The 18,941-nt window shown below is 39.1% G+C and overlaps 1 protein-coding gene across 1 annotated transcript in view; it reads left to right on the plus strand.

Annotated features, from left to right (window-relative positions):
• Positions 1–18,215, plus strand: part of NUP37 (nucleoporin 37) — a 37,598-nt gene extending 19,383 nt beyond the window's left edge. Inside the window, exons 6-10 of the mRNA XM_067536034.1 lie at positions 10,189–10,279; positions 12,901–13,082; positions 15,822–15,872; positions 16,437–16,530; positions 17,851–18,215. Of these exons, the coding sequence (XP_067392135.1) occupies positions 10,189–10,279; positions 12,901–13,082; positions 15,822–15,872; positions 16,437–16,530; positions 17,851–17,964 (532 nt within the window). The 3' untranslated portion in view covers positions 17,965–18,215. The remainder of the gene's footprint in view (positions 1–10,188; positions 10,280–12,900; positions 13,083–15,821; positions 15,873–16,436; positions 16,531–17,850) is intronic.
• The last annotated feature ends 726 nt before the right edge of the window (positions 18,216–18,941 follow it).

An 18,941-nucleotide genomic window follows, 5' to 3' on the forward strand; every position in this document is an offset into this window, starting at 1 on the left:
ACTATTTTCTGTGTGGCATTGTGATTTATATTGAGGATCATGTAGTAGTGAGAACTTTTATTCTGGACTGTAAATTCCTTAATAATGAAATCACCACATTTGATCCGTTTGAAAACTACTCTGGACTTTTTTCTAAGGTCACTGGCAGAAACAAAGTTCAGTTTCTCAGTATGATCATCTTTCAAAAATAGTTTATTTAAAAGTTTTGAGGATTTTTTTTAGTTCACATTAGGAAGGAAATAGGTTAATATTAGAGCCATCAAAGGATTAAAAAAATAATCGCAATTGTGAGATTTTAACAAAAAGTCATGGTTAATCACTGTTTTAATCGCACTGTTAAACAATAATAGAGTACCAATTTAAATTTATTATAAATATTTTTGGATGTTTTTCTACTTTTTCAAATATATTATTTCAATTACAACACAGAATATAAAGTGAGGATTGTACATACTTTGCATTATTTTTTATTACAAATATTTGCACTGTAAAAAATATAAATAAAATAAATAGTATTTTTCATTTCACCTCATACAAGTACTGTAATGCAATCTCTTTATTGGGAAAGTGCATCTTACAATGTAGAATTATTTTTGGGGTTTTTTTTTTTACATAACTGCGCTCAAAAACAAAACAATTTAAAACTTTTGAGCCAACAAGTCAAAGCATGAAGGGGCATACAAATATTTAGCTTATCTGGCATGTAAATATCTTGCAAAGCCAGCCATAACAATGCCATGCAAATGTCTGTTCTCACATTCAGGTGACATTGTAAATAAGAAATTGGCAGCATTATCTTCTGTAAATGCAAACACAGTTGTTTGTCTTAGCAATTGGCTGAACAAGAAGTAGGACTGAGTGACTTTTATGAGGTGAATTGAAAAATACTATTTCTTTTGTTTACTAATATTTGCACTGTAAAAAAATAATAAAATAGTATAAAGTGAGCACTGTGCACTTTGTATTCTGTGTTGTAATAGAAATCAATATATTTGAAAATGTAGAAAAACATCCAAAAATATTTATAACAAACTTAAATTGGTATTCTATTATTGTTTAACAGTGTGATTAAAACAGTGCTTAATTGTGACTTTTTTTTTTAAATCTAGTTAATTTGTTTTGCATTAATCGCATGCATTAATTACAATTAATTGACATACCTAGTTAATATTTAAGAAGCTCAGATAATATAGCCCCAGCCAATTTCTTGCTTTCTAATGAAAGAAAACGAGTATTCCAAGGATTTTATCCTTGCAAAAGATTTTCTTTTTAATCTTTCAAGTAACTTACTATATTTGAGGTATTCAGTATAGCTGTAGTCGTGTCGGTCCCAGGATATCAGAGAGAGAAGGAGGGTGAGGCAATATATTTTATTGGATTAACTTCTGTTGGTGAGAGAGACAAGCTTTTGAACCACACAAAGCTCATCTTCATGTCTGGAAAAGGTACTCTAAGCATCACAGCTAAATGCAAGATCTGGCCACAGCGCTCATAGAAACCATCCTCAAATCACTCACACAAAGGGCCAGCTTCCTCCTGGACACAACTGACTTACTCCACAACATTAACAACCTCCCTCAGAATACCATCCTCGCCACTATGTATGTCACTTCCCTACACACCACCATCCTTCACAAAGACTGTATAGCTACCTGCCTCACATATTTACAAGACAATGGACAACCCTCAGATATCCACCCCAAACACATGGCCAAGCTCATCAATTTCATCCTCACCCATAACATTTTTACATTCAATAACAAACATTTTGTCCAAACCATGGAAACAGCCATGGGTATTAGGATGGCTCCCCAATGTGCCAACCTTTTCATGAGCCACCTTGAAGAATTTCTGGACAAATGCACCACAAATCCAATGATAAACCTGAGATACATGGATGATATTTGAATCCTCTGTACAGATGTCTTAAGCTGCTTCATAGATTTTCACTGTAACTTCAAAACTGCCACCTGACCACTAAACTCTCTCTGGAATACTCCCACACTAACATCAGCTTCCTGGCCACCACAATCCAATTCAACAATGGAACCCTATAGACAACCATATACAAGGAACCCACAGATCACCACATCTACCTTCATAGATCCATTAACTATCCCTAACACACCAAGAAATCTGTTATTTACAGCCATGCACTCAGACACCACAGAATATGTTCTGAGGAGAAAGTCCAGGATGTACACCATAACTCATTCAAAAGTGCCTTCACAAAACAAGGACATTCCAGCAGAGACGTAGATCAGAATGGCCTACCCAAATCTCCCAAGACAACTTGCTTCAATACAGACCTAAAACCCCCTCTCACTGCACACCCGTAGTTGTCGCCTGCCACCCCAAACTGAAACCCATATGGAGTATCATCAAACAACTACAACCCATACTCGCTGAGGACCCCATCCTGAAAGAAATTTTTCCTGAACCCCCCTACTTCTGGCCATCAAACAATCCCCCAAACTTCTCAAGCTTATCATCAGAAGCAAGCTTTTTCCCCCAAGACACACCAACTCAAAGTGGCACTAGACCCTGTCAGAACAACAGATGCAAAACCTGCAGACATATCTCTGCTGCTACAAGGATCACAGCACAACTTTCAAGATCCATGGATTCTACACGTGCCTGTAACAACATTTTGAATACCTCAACCAATGCACTAAATGCCCCAATGACAACTTTAGGTGAAACCAGAAAATAACTACACTCTCGAATAAACTCACAAGGAAAATAAGACAAAAACACCAAACCAATCACTCTATATCTGATCTCTGTCATCATCCTCAAAGGAAACTTGCACAATACTTTTAAAAGATGAGCCTTGGAGCTTAAATTTTATAACTCCGCTAGACACTAAAAAATATGGACTGAACAGAAAAGCTGGATTTGTGACTTTTCCTTATTATAACAGTTTATAACCCACTACCCCTTCCCTTTTTGTTTTATGACTACAGCTGTGTTAACTCTACCATGAATGGTCCTTTAGAATATGTGCTAACTATTTATGCCAGTAGTTTTCAACCTGGGGGTCCACAGACTGTCTAAGATTTCCGTGGGGTCTGCACCTCCATTTGAAATTTTTTTAGGGATCCACAAATAAAAAAAGGTTGTAAACCACTGGCTTATGCTAAACAATTTGTTCCACATTGTAGTTAGCTGTGACACTCGGAGTACCTTTCCCAGAGTTGAAGTGGTCTGTGTGGCCTGAAAGCTTGTCTCTATCACCAATAGAAGTGGGCCAATAAAAGATATTACCTCACCCACCTTGTCTCTCTGTACTTGAGGTAGTAATTTTATAATGCCCGGACGTTCTTAGAATTATGTTTTAATAGTTTCTTGCTTTTTGCTTTCTCAGAGATCATGATGTCTTTGAAATGCTTATTAGCAAAGAACAGTCAGGTGAGAAATTCAGATTTCTGTTGCTGTAGTCATATGTTGTTGTACTTTCCCTCCATTTCTCACCTCTACACACATCCTTCCTCCCTCCCCTTTTCTCCAAGAGAAATCAGAAATATTAATGGTGGTTAGTGAAGAACAATTTCAGACTTGTATGTAAAATAGATATTGTACCTATAAGCTCTTAATAGTCTAAAAGGAACTGTTTTATTTTCAAGAATTATGTTATCCACCACTTCTGACTTCCCTGTCTGCTTTTGTCAGGCAGAACTTCAACCAAATAAGGAAACAGACTAACATTCATTGATGTCTGCCATGTTTCCTGGTCTTAGTTGGGCTTCTTTCTGTTAGACTAATAGTCACTTAATAGTCAGGTCTGCTCTGCTGACCTGAAAACAAAGTGGTATACATAAGGCAGTTTCTTAATGCCCAGTACTGCACCTTTACTGGTATTTCAGGCAGTTAAGAGTCAGAATTCTCTTCTCCACAACAGATTTTGATTAAATAGTCCCGTGGCAACTGCAATAAGAAAGCACAGAGAATAAGGGGTCAGGCTTTTATTCATGTTACTTCTTGGTACAGGAAAAGTATGAGGGAGGTGTTTGTCCAATACTACACTAATATTAATTAGACTTAACAAATCTGAGCAAGTACATTTGGAAGCTTATGTTCTGTATGTTGACTGGCCTCCATAATCCCTTTGCTGTTGGTCATGGATTGGTTCTTGTCTCTTCATTTAAAGGATGCATATTTTCATACATTGATTCATCACAATCTTCACAAGTACCTTGAGTTTGTGATGGCTGGGCAGTATTTCCAGTACAAGGTGCTCCCATTTGGCCTCCCCAGAGCACCCAGAGTTTTTACAAAGTGCTCTTTTGTGATACCCTGATTCCTTAGGTGCATGGCTATTTTTGTTTACCCCTACTTGGATGATTGGCTACTGAAGGCTTCTGTGCACAAAGACCTATTATACCATATTACCTTGACAATCCATCTATTTTTGGACTTAGGACAGTTGAGAAGGAGCCCAAAGTCAATTCAACTCCTACTCAAAGGATTCCCTTTCTGGGCTACATACTAGACTTTCTGGAACAGAGACCCTTACTACCATAGGACAGATATCTCAAGAGGAGCCTGTATCTATTAAAAATTCAATAGTGTCCCATTCAGAGTAAAATTCTTTTTTGATCGGGGGGGGAGGGGGTCTGTGTCAGCTGCTACTTATGTGACTCCATTTGCGCATCTAAGAATGAGACCTATACAGAACTGGATGTCTCAGGTATACAGTCCAAGTTGGGACAGTCTTCCTGGGTGGAGCACCATGCCTCAGAACATCACAGTCTTTCCAGAATGGTGGTCAGTCAGAGTGAATGCTCAGAGGTGTACAAGTCAATCCCCCGGATCCATCTCTGACAGTAACTTTCCAGGCAGTAAACATGGGTTGAGGGATGCATCTGAATCATTTGACAGTTCGAGGGCACTGATCTCATCAGGAAAGAATCTTACACATCAGTGTGTTGGATGCCCGGACTTTGACTGTCCGCTCCTGAGCAGTCAAGTTCTTCATCTGTGCAGTACATACTAACTAAGAAAACAGCCCTCTAGAAGCTTTTCCTGTTATCAAGTGGACCAGATTTCAGGTATTGGTGAAAGGAAAACCTGATTCCCCTGTATCTGTGTTCTGGAATACTTAATCCCTGAGACAGTAAGTACATTATCTAATTTACATTAAAAGTTAATTGGCATTTATCTCCGGGTATCATATGTTAGTTGATGTTAGATCACTGCTTGCTCATTGTTCGATCAAAAGGTTGAAAGTTTTTTATCAAATGTGTGTCCCCTTGTTAGAGATCCTGTCCCTTGAGTTCTCAATTAGGTTTTCGCCCTGCTGGTGAAACTACCTTGTGAACCCTTCACTGAGTGTTTTTTCTATCAGGTGTCTATCAAAACAGCTTTTATTGTTGCCATCACGTCAGCCAGAAGAATGAGTGACTTGAATGCCCTTATGGGCGATCCACTTTTCACTTTTTTTCATAAAGGCAGGGTAGTTCTCAGAACTGATACCAGGTTCTTACCTAAGGTTGTGTCTGATTTTCACATCAACCCATACACTTAATTTTTCAGGTTTTTTCCCTAACTGCACTTTAAGAAGGGGATATCTGTCCTACACACTCTTGATACCAGAAGATCTCTCACCTACAATTTAGTGAGAACTAAAGGTTTTTCTAAATCATCTAGATTGTTTGTGTCTTATGCTAAATGTCTCATGGATTTTATAGTTTCTTCTCAGATTCTCTTGATGATTAAACAGTGTATTCCTGACTGACACAGTAGCAAAAGTTCCTCTCCCTGCTTCAATTCAATCACATTCCACAAGAGTTATGTCTCCTTCCTTCACTTGTCTTAGGCAGATGCCAGTCCCTGAGACTTGCAGACCTGCAACTTCAACTTTGATGCACACTTTCACTAAACACTATGCTTTGGACTTTGCTGTCTAGGGCAAATGCTGGATTTGGTAAAACATTGCTTCAGTCTCTATTCAGTTAGGATTCTGGTCCTCCTTCTGTTAGTTTCAGTACCACTTATTAGTCTATACTATAAGTGGGACTATGCTGAGACACTCAAAGAAAATGAGTTTCTTACTTGTAACTTGAGTTCTTTAATATATCTTGCCATATTCACATTTCCCACCTGCCTTCCCTTCTCTGTCCGAGTCTTTGTTTGTTCTGTCTCTCTGACTTTGTGGTGGAAGGAACTGAGGTGGTGAGTGCCCCCTATATAGCCTCACTCTCAGGGCCTCAGAAGTCAGTGACACTGAGGGGAGGGGCAAGGAGCGCAAGAGTGCCGTAGCTGACCCTGATCATCATAGCAATGGAGATAGACAAGGACACACCAACTCAACATAGCACCAGACCCTGCCAGGCCAGATGTAAAACCTATGTAGACCTATCTCCACCACTGCAATGACCAACATCCTTCCCACAACACACCTTTCAGCATCCATGGGTCTTACACGTCCCTATCACAACATGTGGTGTACCTCATCCAGTGCACTAAATGCCCTAATAACGAGTGTGTGGGTGAAATGAGACAATCATTATGCTGTCCAATGAACTCGCACAGAAAAATTATAAAAGACTAAAACGCCATATTATCTGTGGATAAACACTTTTTTCACAAAGCAATTACTCTATATCTGACCTCTCAGTCCTCATCTTCAAAGGAAATCTGCATATAAGACCTTCAAAAGATGAGTCTGGGTGCTTAAATACATAACTTTTCTAGATACTAAAATTTATGGACTGAAAAGAAACACTGGGATTATGGTTTATTACAATAATTGGTAAGCCACTTAACCCCACTCCATCCCCATCTTGTTTTTGCTTCCCCCCCCCCCATTGGAGATATGTTATCAGGCCTCTTCAGATTTAATGGTCTCTTGAAATTTGTTAACTACTTAAGCTAAACAATCTGTTACACCTTTTATTTAGCTGTGACACTCAGTGCATTTCCCAGACCTGAAGAAGAGTTTTTGTGTAAGCTCTAAAGCTCGTGTCTCTCACCAACGGAAATTGGTCTAATAAAAGGTATTACATCACCCACTTTATCTTTATAGGGTCAGGTACAAAACCAAAGCCAAGATTGTTGAACTCAATAGAAAGACTTGTACTGAAGAATGGAAAAAAATCAGGAGATGTGGAGAAAACAGTAAAGGGAGAGGAAAAATTTTGTTCTTTAGTATCTGCTGCCAGTTTGGTTGTGATAACTGATTAATTGACTGCAATCCAGTCTGGCCAAAACTTTGAATTTTACATATTTGTTACTTCCATTACTGAACCAAAGAGAACTAATAAATAAGTTTGTAATTGTAAATGGTCATGAATTATCTTGTCCCAATCTTTTTAGTCAAAAGGAACTGTTCTAGTACATGCTGCCTATTTGAGGGTAAATCCTTTCAGATTAAATATGATGGTCCTTATTGTTATGCAGAAGAGATGGCGGTATTGTTCTTCCATAGGACTATTGGCAGATAACATGACTAATCCTACCCTTTCAACATAGAATAAACCAGATACAAGCACAGCACTTTGTTGTTTACAGAATAAAGGGGAGAGCATAAATTTGTCTCTACACCTAATAACCTCATTCACAGCTGGAAAGAAGACACGATGGCATGCTCCCTTAGCCAAAATGATTCACCATCCTCCGTTATATCATAATTCTCTCCGACACAGTAAATATACATGAGAAGTGTTGATTTGACTTGGAAGATCTACAAGGCACAATTTCTGGCAGTGGAAGAAAGTACTGTACATTTTTAAATTACCTAATCAAGTAGATATTCAATTTTTTAAAACACTTGTTAGTTTTTTAAATAAGGACACTGATCCTTCAAGATTGGAAACCCATGATTTCTACAGGGAAAACAAATATTTGGTCTGCTGTGGTTTGGCACTGGAAGCTAACATTGTTCACTAAATGTATTTTCTTTACTTAGTATCTATTTTGTCTAGACTTGTGATGTATTATTTGAGAGTGTGTTGAAATCTCTTAAATTTTAAATGTTAAGCATCCTGGAAATCAGTGAAAGTTGCCCTAGAATAAATAATAGAACTGTAACTACTCAACTCTAAAGACTACATAGAGCATTTTACTTAAAACCTTATTAACTGCCAGATACATAAGGCTATAAAAATATGTAAAGAATATACATAACCATGCAGTACGAACTTGCAGTTTTAATCAGTATAGTTTACAATGTGATGTCACCCCCATATAATTGAACAATTGATTTTGAAGAAAAAGAGTTTGCTGGGCAGGAGCTTTAGATATCAGCCTGTTTTGTGATTTTTATTGGGTCTCCTAAACTAAGAAGGTTATTATTTAGTTAATATTTGGATGGGATACATCCAAAGAAAACCAGTTGCTGCAGGAGTTGTGTTGGAGATTCAGTAATTTTCACTCTTCCCTTTCAGTCAGTACTGATCCAGTACTCCACTACCTCATTATTTTGTACCTGGTAAAGCCCACTTATCTGTTCTAGAATATTTTATCCTTTTCCTTTATTATGGAAGCAGATATTGCTCTTCCTCTGCCAGTTTCTTGTAAGAAGCTCCATTACCCCTGTGTCTGCTGCTGGGATTTATCCATTGCCAACAGGGACTGAATATACGGGCTTGCTGGGCAGATATCTTTTTGTTTCCCTGACGATTAACCCATCAGGCACAATATGCCAAAGGTGAATAGCCATAGGAAATCAAAGACAAGCCAGTGAGCCTGCAGTAAGGATCCTAGACCAGATAACAGGGAGGGATAATTTTTCTACGGCTTGGATTGTTTCCTGTATAAAAACTGCTGCTGTTTAAGAACCATAGCAGACACCTGCCCTGGTATTCTAGGTTGTGTGGCCTTCTGGTTGTTTTGTAATTGTTCTGTTCAGGGCCTTTGTTAATCAGTGTTAACTGTTTCTTTGATGTAGGGTGAACTCTTGATATACCTTTACTTCCAAATATGAGGTAGACACAAAGTGTGCATTTATACTAAGAAGTTACTTACCAATTTTTAAAAAATGGTGCAGCTGCACTGGTGCTGCCAACAAAATAAACTCCAGTGTAGACAGGGCGCATTTGTTCTTACACATTTTACTGAAAAAAGGTGAGAAATTTAGACAAGCCTCTGCTAAGACTTTTTCATCCAATATATTAGCCATTATTTGTTTTATACTTTCCATTTTGAGAGACTCACATTTCACTGTACAGTATATGTATTCCTATCCCAATGTTGCCTATAGAAATTATATAACTATTTTGATTTCATTTCTTCCCAAGAGGTGGTAGGTGCTTCCCAAACATAGAGAAGAGTACAGTCTGGGGCCTAGCCCCTGAAGAAAGTAAGCCAAGACACATAGTTTATTAGTTACAAGGTTGGTTAAGCATTTTGTTGGCTAGGTTTTGGTTTAAAATTCGTTATGTGCCCTCCCACATCCTCAGTTATTCATCCGTCTTGTTTATCTCTCCTTCAATCGTCAGCTTCATTTTTAGTTTCTTTATACCCCTTCTTCCCAATAGTCAACCCCTTCTCGCCGCAAAAAAGGGCAATTCACTTAAAAAGTAAATAAACTAAACATAAGTGGAAGTCTTTGTGAGCTAGTTTTTAGTAGCATGGGTGATCGAGCAATATGTTATTTCACCATGTATTGGTTATGCTCACCAAATCAACAGTTTTCATCCTGCATTATGGTTCTTATTCTTGTTTGTAATGTAGTAGTCTGCAGTGTTGTTGACAGAGTTATGGGTAAGGTGAAAGTAAAAGCAGCATCTATGTTTCAATGTAGCAATATGAAGCTGTTGCATAGAGTGGCTCCCAAATTATAGTTCAGGGTGGATGAGGGTCAAGTGGCCACTGATGATGAGATAACACTTCTTTGTTTCCATTCCCTAGTTGTTTGTGGCAGGAGAGTGGTTGACTATAAGAGTAGAAATTAATAATGTACTACTTTTGTGTGTCCTAAAAATTACATTTTGACACCTGGGTCTGAACCATTGAAGTACTCAGCACTCACAACTCCCTTCACCCTGAGTGAGATTTGTAGGTGTTCAACACCTCTCAGTATCAGGCCTTCTGATAGATACCTTTGGGTTCAAAAGGTGGACCATAGATACCAGATCTCATCTGGTTCTGGCCACCTCTGTAGTTAACAGCTGTCAAAGGGCTGAGGGTTGAAATTAACAGTTTTTGTAAACAGCAGTAAATACTTTTTTTTCCCCATTTTTTTAGGGTTTGGGACTTGGAAGGAAATCAAAAGGCTTATTTTGTTCTACGTTCCCCTGGAATGAGTGTGTGCTGGCATCCTGAGGAGACTTTTAAGGTTGTACTTTTGCAGCTTATTTTTCTTAAAGCAGTATGTAGATGTGTGTTGCTTTTCTAAACCATAAAATTTTGAAACTATCGTAAGACTAGAATTTGTTGTAGAAGTACATTCTGTATTATTCATTATCAGCAGATTCTATAAATTCACTGGTTTTGCAAATGCATACTATCATTAACAGGATTCATTGCTGTGTATAACTTCTTATGAAGTAACAAGAAATTTAAAACAAATGGATTTTTTTTTGTACTAGTGATCTAGTATGTCTCTTTGCCATGCATGGAGGCAGATTCTAAATTGGATTTACCTCTAAATCTTGTAAGGTTAGATACCCTGGTTCTGAGTGACTGAAAGGTATCTCTGTATTTTATTAATTTGGATCTCTTTCCCTATTGTAAATAATAGATGGTTTGGTTTATTGCACCCTTCTTGCTGCTTGGCAAGATATTACCAAAAGTTTGCAGTTTGGGCTGCATCTAATGTAAACCCTCTTCACGTATCCAACACACAAACTTCTGGATTATCTTTTTTAAATCTATCTTTGTCTAGATTTCAAATATCCTTCCTTCCTTTTTTGAGTGCTTGCTCATGTCCATTCCATGTTAGGCGTGCGCGCACTACGTGCACAGTAGCTGGAGACTTTTCCCTTAGTGGCACCCATAGGGCTGGCTCTAGCACATTCTGGAATTGCACACACATTCCCTGGTATAATGGGCACTGCAGGCCCCACACCTCCACAGTTCCTTATTACCACCCATGATGGTTGCTAGAATGACTCCTCTCTTGTTTTGGCAAGTCTCCTTCCTAGTGGTTATTCGATCTCTTCCTCGTTTACTTAATAGTTTTAGTGTATATAGTTAGTGTAGATAATAGCAGGTAAGTCCCTGTCATTGAGGGACTTATCGCCCCTGGAGCCGGACATGCCCCATTCCCCGGGTTTCAAACCCTGTGGCAAGCACATGCCCATGAGCAACCCACATGTCGACTGTGTAAAGTGCCTGGGAGAGTCTCACGTGAGGGGTAAGTATAAGATTAGTCAGGGCTTCAATCCCTGCACTAGGACAGACCAGGATATAAGACTGAAGAATATTCTTGTAGAAGCCGCTTTCCACCATCTCAGAGCCCAGCTGGTCCAATTCCTCGCTGAGCACGTCAATCTCAGTGCAAAGTACACCACTGGCACCGAACTCCTCCTGGCACTGTTCTCCATCTCCAGTGTGGAGGAAGAAACACAAAAAGCAGTGTGCCAACAGAGGGTGCAACAGAGGGCTCTCACCGGTGCAGAAAAAGGACAAGTGGCAGAAGACGTGAGACCTGTGTGGGGCCACTCTGCTACCCCGGGACCCAGGTCGGCACTATCAACTCCAGTGCAGGACTCCCTGCCTACTCAGGTGCTTCCAGCAGTTTGGCAATCCCCTCAACACCAGAGACCTTTCAGGCAGCTAGGGACCTGTTGTCCCTGACAGTTCCCCCAACTCCATTGGGGCACTGGGTGCTGACAGCCTCCTCAAGCAGGAAAGAGCTGGAGGCACCCAGCACCTTCCTGGCACTGGGCCCTATGGCACCCTCCAGGGGGAAGCCCCAGATGACTGGCATCCCAATCTCAGTGCAGCACTGGAACCCTAGCACCCTACAGAGGCAGAAGGTGGCATTGCTGTGCCATGGTTGCAGGGGAAGGATCTGAGGGAGACTCAGATGTGCCAGCAAGAGGCTACCAGAAGCAAGGGCGGAGACTGTACTGGGGCTGTGGGGAAGTGGCCTAGGGAAATCCACTGAAAAGTTGGGGGACATTCAGTGGAAGGCTTCCACACACACAGGGTCCCTGGCCCAGGCTCCAGAGTAGCGGGTGGGCCCAGGTCCACTCCTTTCCCCTCCACTCCATTTGCCATTGGAGTGGTGGCAGGACTGCAGGGGTCAAAGTGGTAGAGCAGAAACTGTGTGCAAATCATCCATTGCTGCCCTGTGATCCCTTGGTATGGGACACAAGGATTGCTAAGGCACATGTGTGAGCCAAATAAGCACCACTGGTGAAAATCTTCAAAGGCGCATGTGCACTTCAAGTGGAGCACCCACAGAGATGTACATCTTGAATGTCAGTTACTGTACAAGGTAAGTAACCTCTGCTTTTTGAGCTCTGATCACATTTCTCTTAAGTCCAGCCTCAGTTCCTACACAGAATGATTTTGGTATTCCCTGATCATTATGAAGCAGATCCCAGCTTATAATACAAATCACTGTATTATTATTATTTATTACTATTTCAACATAATTAAACCATTGCTGTATGTACATGAAAAGCCTACAGTGCACCATGTGTAGCATGTGAATTGATAGATGTCAGTTCATATAACTTTCTCCAATACTCACCCATCTCACAAAAAAAATGAAACACCAGTGACTAGGTTGTCTTTTTGTTGTGTATTAATTGTTGCCAGAATGTTAACATGCATGACCGATTTTCTAGCTCAAAAAGCTAGGTATCAGGCCTTCCATTCCTGTCAATGCTTTGTTGCAGGAGCACTTGGTTTGCTGTGCAGGAATAAAGATTTAAATTGTGGCCAATTACAAAGAATGCAGCGTACAAAGTTTGAGTAAAACCCATGTGTTGTTTTCTCTTATAGTTGATGGTAGCAGAGAAAAATGGAACAATACGATTCTACGATCTCATTACCCAGCAGGCCATTCTGTCTCTCGAGTCTGAACAAATGCCATTGATGTCAGCACATTGGTGTTTAAGAAACACCCTTAAAATTGGAGCAGTTGCTGGAAATGATTGGTTAATCTGGGATATTACTCGCTCCAGGTATCATCATCAAACTGGGGAAGACTTCCCTGCCCCCATCTTTTCCATTTGCATGATTAGAGTTGATATTTTTGCTAGTGTTTTACTTAGCCTAGTTAGAACTTCATTCTAGTTATAGCCAGTGCTTAAAGCCCCAGTTCAGCAAAGTTTTTAAGCACATGCCCAGTGCTTTGCTAAATGAAAATGAACTGGGGCTTTAGTATCTAGTATTTCTATAGTAAACTGCTCCCACCCCCTTCTCCAGGAGATTTATGATTTTACCATTATCATTCTTAAACAAATTCTTATAATTTCATTTTAAATAGTTTATAATGCACTATAATTTCTGTCACTTCAGCTAAATTACTGTTACAGTTGAAATTTCGGTGGAATTGAATTTAGCCTAGTGCCTTTTGATGATTTGAGGGAGAAAGTAATGGTTTAGTAAGGATTAAAGAAGTTGCCTCAGGATCCCCTTCCTCCCCCTGCTTTTTTTCCATCTCCCACTTCCTTAATATGTTTTCCCTTTCTTTCCTTCCTCTTCTCAACGGAGACTCAGCATCTGGCCTTTCCGTCCTTTCCGCTGAGGAGGGCGTGACCTAATTTGTTCCCTGGGCCTGTCTGATCTCAACAATGATATAAGCCTCGCCCTCTCCAGCCATTCCGTACATTCACACTCTATTTTTTAAACATATATTTTACTGGAAGAGTTAGGACTGTAGCGATTTCTGGTGATTGTATGAAAAGCAAAATTCTTTTACACAATTAAAATTCTGAAAATACAGAAAAAATGGCAAACTTATGTTTAAGATTTAGAAGATGACAATTCCTATTGAACTTTTATTTGAAAATTGAACTTCATGGGCCAAATCATGCCACCCTTATTCAGGATGGTGAATGTTTACTTCAGTGGGACTGCTTGTGCAAGTAAGACTGTGATCAGTTAAATGGGACAATTTACAGATCGCCAAGTTAAACATATGAATTCGTCTTTGCAGAATCAGGGCCCAAGTTGTTAGGATTCAGGAGTGTGCTGTACTTTTGACCTCTCCATAAGCACCTTTTTCAAGTGATAGGCCTACACTTGCACATTTAGAATGAAACGCTGCAATTTGCCCCACTTTTAGACTAGATCACCAGTCTTGTTCATCCATTGCATTATCTCACCAGAATCAACTGGCTTTGGTCCCTGCTATTAACTTCTCTCCAGGAGCTGTAACCAGCTGGTAAACACAGTGACAGAGAACAGCTACTTCAAAACCAAGTATTGTTTATTAATCCATAGGACTATGACAAGCAGAGAGAAAAGGATTAAATCAACAAATGCCTAAACACATATTGTTAGAGCCCTGCAAATCCACAGATATCTGCTTTATATCCACGGACCAATTTTTGCGGATGGTGGATCAGATGCAGATCTCAAAGGTGGGGAAGCAGCTGTCTGCAGTTCATAGCCTTTGAGGCTGCTTCCCCATCTTTGAGATCCGGGGGTGGGGCTGACCGCCCATCAGCTGTTCAGCAGCTGCAGCAAGGCTGGCCTGCAAACAGCTGATTGGATGGCCCAGCGCTGTGGGTGCAGATGCCGTAGAAGTGAGACACTGCAGATAGTGGGTCGGATATAAATTGGTTAACATGGATCGGATGCAGATCCACTTTTTGTATACACATAGGCCTCTACATATTGTCTTACCTAAATATAATATTTGCTTCACACAAGTCAGTAGATCTTGAGTTCTCCTCCCTCGCCTCCCCCCTGCCCTCCCTACCATACTCCTGAGTAGCACATTACAGTCTGCTTTTCTGCAAATCCTTAGTCTCTCCAGAGGCTCAGCTTTTAAACAAAGGACTTGAAAGCAGTTAACATCTCCCATTTTAGTTTGTGTGGTCTTAGATTCAATTGATTTATTTTTTTTAGATACATTAGATTTTCCCCATCTCATGCTGTCATTGCAGGGTATAATTATGGCCTCTCAAGGGATGCCACCATTCTTTCACCCTCTTTTAATCAACCTTTTGCACTCCACCTTTTATCAAACTACCCTCTCCCAACACAACCGACTACTCTATGAAACATCCACAGCCATCTGTGTGTGTTGGAGGGGGGAAATAATCTGGTTAAAGAGGAGTATGCAGAAATGGTAACTGAGCAGCAGAATTAAGGTTGCAGTGCATGGTAATTGTGGTAATGGGCTGTGCCTTTGTGTTGAGGGATACAGGATATGTACTCTTAGGTGGCTTAACTTTTCACTTCTTTGCTTATCTAGTTTTGTGTCAGGAATGATGTACATATAGCAACCCTAACTCGTTCACGGCATATTTTTGTACATTAATCATACTGAGGCGTCTTCTAGGGTGTAGGCACTAGTATGTCCTGAACAGAGAACTGGGGAAATCTTTTCATTTCTGTGACAAACTACAACCACCATCAACACAACAAATTCTGTAAGGCCCAGGCCTGAAGAAAATTTTTAAGAACTAAAATCTCTTACTTGTGGGTTTTTGCAGCTTCCCTCTTTTTCCCCCCTTCCTCTCATTCAGCTGTACTACTTAACCTGTCAAGACTCTCATGTGGAAAACAATGAGAGACACGGCCTGATTGTCAAAAGAATTTTTGTCTGTCAGTAGACATCTTCCCATCCCACAACTTGAACCTGCCATTCTTAAATGGTCTGTACTTTTTTGTCTGTGTGATGTGAAGTGCAGTGTATCATTTGCTACAGTTTGTAGAATGGATGCTTACTCAAAATGTCTTTCTTATAGTTATCCACAAGATAAGAGACCTGTCCACGTGGATCGAGCCAGATTATTCAGGTATAGGTTTGTTTTTGTTTTATAGTAAATTTATTTGAAGCAAAAATTATAATAGTAATCTGTTAGTTTTAAAAACTTCATTTTAGTAAGTGTTGGTTGTTTCCAGTAATGCCTACAGTGTGTTACATCTTGTAGTAGTACAGCAATGCTAGAAAGTGATAGAATGTGGCAATTTGTATGTTGGTAATCAGTGGAGCTCCACACCAGTGCAGGGGTCTGCCTGCATGTACACAACTGTGGGATTGGGATCCCTATTCCTTTCAGCATCCATGTCTTCTTTCCATCAATAGACTGCTAGCTTTTAGAGGCCACATCCTGCAAGATTCTGATCTCAGTGGGAATTGGTGATTGGGACTTGACAGGGTAGGGTCCTTAATGAAGTCATTTTTTAAGTCTTGTAGATAGGACTGAATGGGGTGTGTCTTTAAAAAGAAAGCATCTCTGTGCATGTATTTCACATGCATGGTAGCTTCAGACAATAGTTAACTGCAGACAAAAAATCAGATTTGCATAAGCTAGTGATGGTTTAACATGTATTTAAAAGCACCTTGGTTTTATTCATAGGTGGTCCAGAGTGAATGAAAACTTGTTTGCAACCACTGGCTATCCAGGAAAGATGACTAGTCAGCTTCTAGTTCATCATTTAGGACACCCTCAGGTAAAATTGTACAATTCTATGTTTTGGGTTGGATCAGTCCATTCTCTTTAAATCCATGTATAGACATCTATACCTTTAAAAGTTCATCAAGATCATGTAGAAACTTACTACTTCATCTTTTTTTGTGCCAAAAGTTACCAGAGAAAAATCTTCAGAATAATCTCAACTCTGGGTTTAACATTTTTTCCACGTTTTTAGTTTTAATTATAATAAGGCTAAATCAGGGGTTCTGATACTTTATTATGTTTAACATAAGCTTATTAAAAATTCTTGGTGTTCTGGAAATGTGTTCAAATAAAATATTTATAAGGTACAAGGAGGGACTTCCTTTTTTTGTCTTTGTGATTAATGTATGGAATTCTCTGCTCCAAATGATACTGACCGAATCATCTTTAGTGATACTAAAGGCTCAGGAACAAATTGGACAATCATAGTTTATAAATACAATCAGATGATTAACTGTGGTGGCTTTTTGTCACATCCATGCTATTGGACTGGTTACCTAGTTGAGGCTTGAGAAATAATATCCCAGGGCATAATGTTGGGAAGGACCTTAGGAGAAGAATAAGTCATGTGCCTTTGAAGCTCTGAGCAAGAATCATCAGTCAAAATCAAGTGGGCGTATGCCGCATGTTACTTTTTGTACACTTGCAAGAGGATTGAGAATCTGTTGATCTTTGTTCTTTCCATCATTTGTCTCTATTTTCACATGCAAGCATTGTCCGTTCAGAATCTTAGAAAATACCAATCTATATCTGCTTTATTAATGCATCTTGAATCACACCACTTTTGAGTGGTACCTTGCAGAATGCAAATAAAAACTAACTAACCTATAAGAAATGATATCATATTTTGTAATTCATATGTATTCCAATTAAATTCTCCAATAGCACAGAGGAAAGGAACTTTTATATTATGCAGATTTTCATTATCTTGGGCACAAAAAGCATGCTATTTCCAAGCATGCTAACTGTAACCTTGAATAACAGCAGATTTTACTAAAATATCTGGGGTGTACAGACAACCTTTGTAGATATTCTGCAAAGATTCCGTTCTATCACATGTAGAATGTTTTGCAGTATCTTATTTTAACAATATGCATACAATAACTGTCAGAAATAGATAGCAGGCAATGAGATTTTTAATTTAAAAACACTTTTTTAAAGGTAATGGGGCTTTTTGGTTTTCTGATTTGTTTGGGTGTTTTTTCAAAAGTCTCACATTTCAGTTGCCCATTGAACTTGTGATTGCATATTTAGCTCTGGTTTACTAACTGATATGATATGTTGAAAAAATGTCTGTTTATCTCTCTTTTTGTAGCCCATTCTTATTGGCTCTGCAGCTGTAGGATCTGGTTTGACCTGGCATAGGACTCTTCCATTATGTGCAGTTGGCGGAGATCATAAACTTTTATTTTGGGTGACAGAAATGTAAAATAAATGTCTGCTCTGATTATTAAATTCTCAAATACTGTCCCTTTTTGTAGTAAAAAGTGAAGAAATCTGGTCATTCTTGTATATTATATTTATTGGAACAAGAATAAAATAACCAAAGCACACAAAAGAAACTAAGCTTAATCCTCTATCCTTTTCTTAGATGACAATTATAACAAGATTTGTTTAGACAGATATTATGTTTCAGATATTGGTGTAACTTTTGTAATAAAACATAAGTATCTCTTTGCAGTATTTGTTGGTGATTTTTTTTGCCTCCTTTAGACCATTTAATTGACAATCTCAGTTAGAAGAGGCTTATTACTAGAGGAATTTGTGTATTATTTGTCAATATGAGCAGCATTAGCAGAGCTGTTTAAAATTCTCTGCATTGCACCTGCAACCAACATGCCTGGCTCTATTCAGTGTTAATCTTTAACTTTCATGGACAACAATATTCTAAAAAGATAAACAGTTTTATCAAGTTACTGTGGTGAGCTCATTTGCTGGATATACTTGGGATGGATAATACTGAAGTGGATAATCATGATTCTAAACAAAGTAATCATTTTTTACTTTCTACAGCAAAATCAAAGCTGTTTCCCCACAGTTATGCCTATGAGGAATCCAGAAAATTGTCATATTTTCATTGTATTAATGCATGCAAGGAGATGAACAATTATTCTGACCACTATTCAATTAGAAATGCTTGACACTTTATATTAGTAGATAATAGACACACTTGTTTTGCTTTTCAGAGTTAGTTTAAACAAATCTTCTCTTACATTAGGAGGTCTGACCTGGTAAAAACTGACATGAAGTTTACCATCATGGATTTCCTGCTGTTCATACAGCACTCTTCTCCCAGGCTACAGCAGGGACAGTTAAGACTGTACAACAACATTATGGCTCCACCTAAGGAGGCAAGGGGCCCTTTGCCTGACAATTCAACCCTAATTATGAGGCCTCAATCTAATC

This window comes from Emydura macquarii, unplaced genomic scaffold, assembly GCF_026122565.2.
Source record: "Emydura macquarii macquarii isolate MOO-44397 ecotype Brisbane River unplaced genomic scaffold, CSIRO-AGI_Emac_v2 contig_3530, whole genome shotgun sequence".
In the NCBI taxonomy this organism is placed as follows: Eukaryota; Metazoa; Chordata; order Testudines; family Chelidae; genus Emydura; species Emydura macquarii.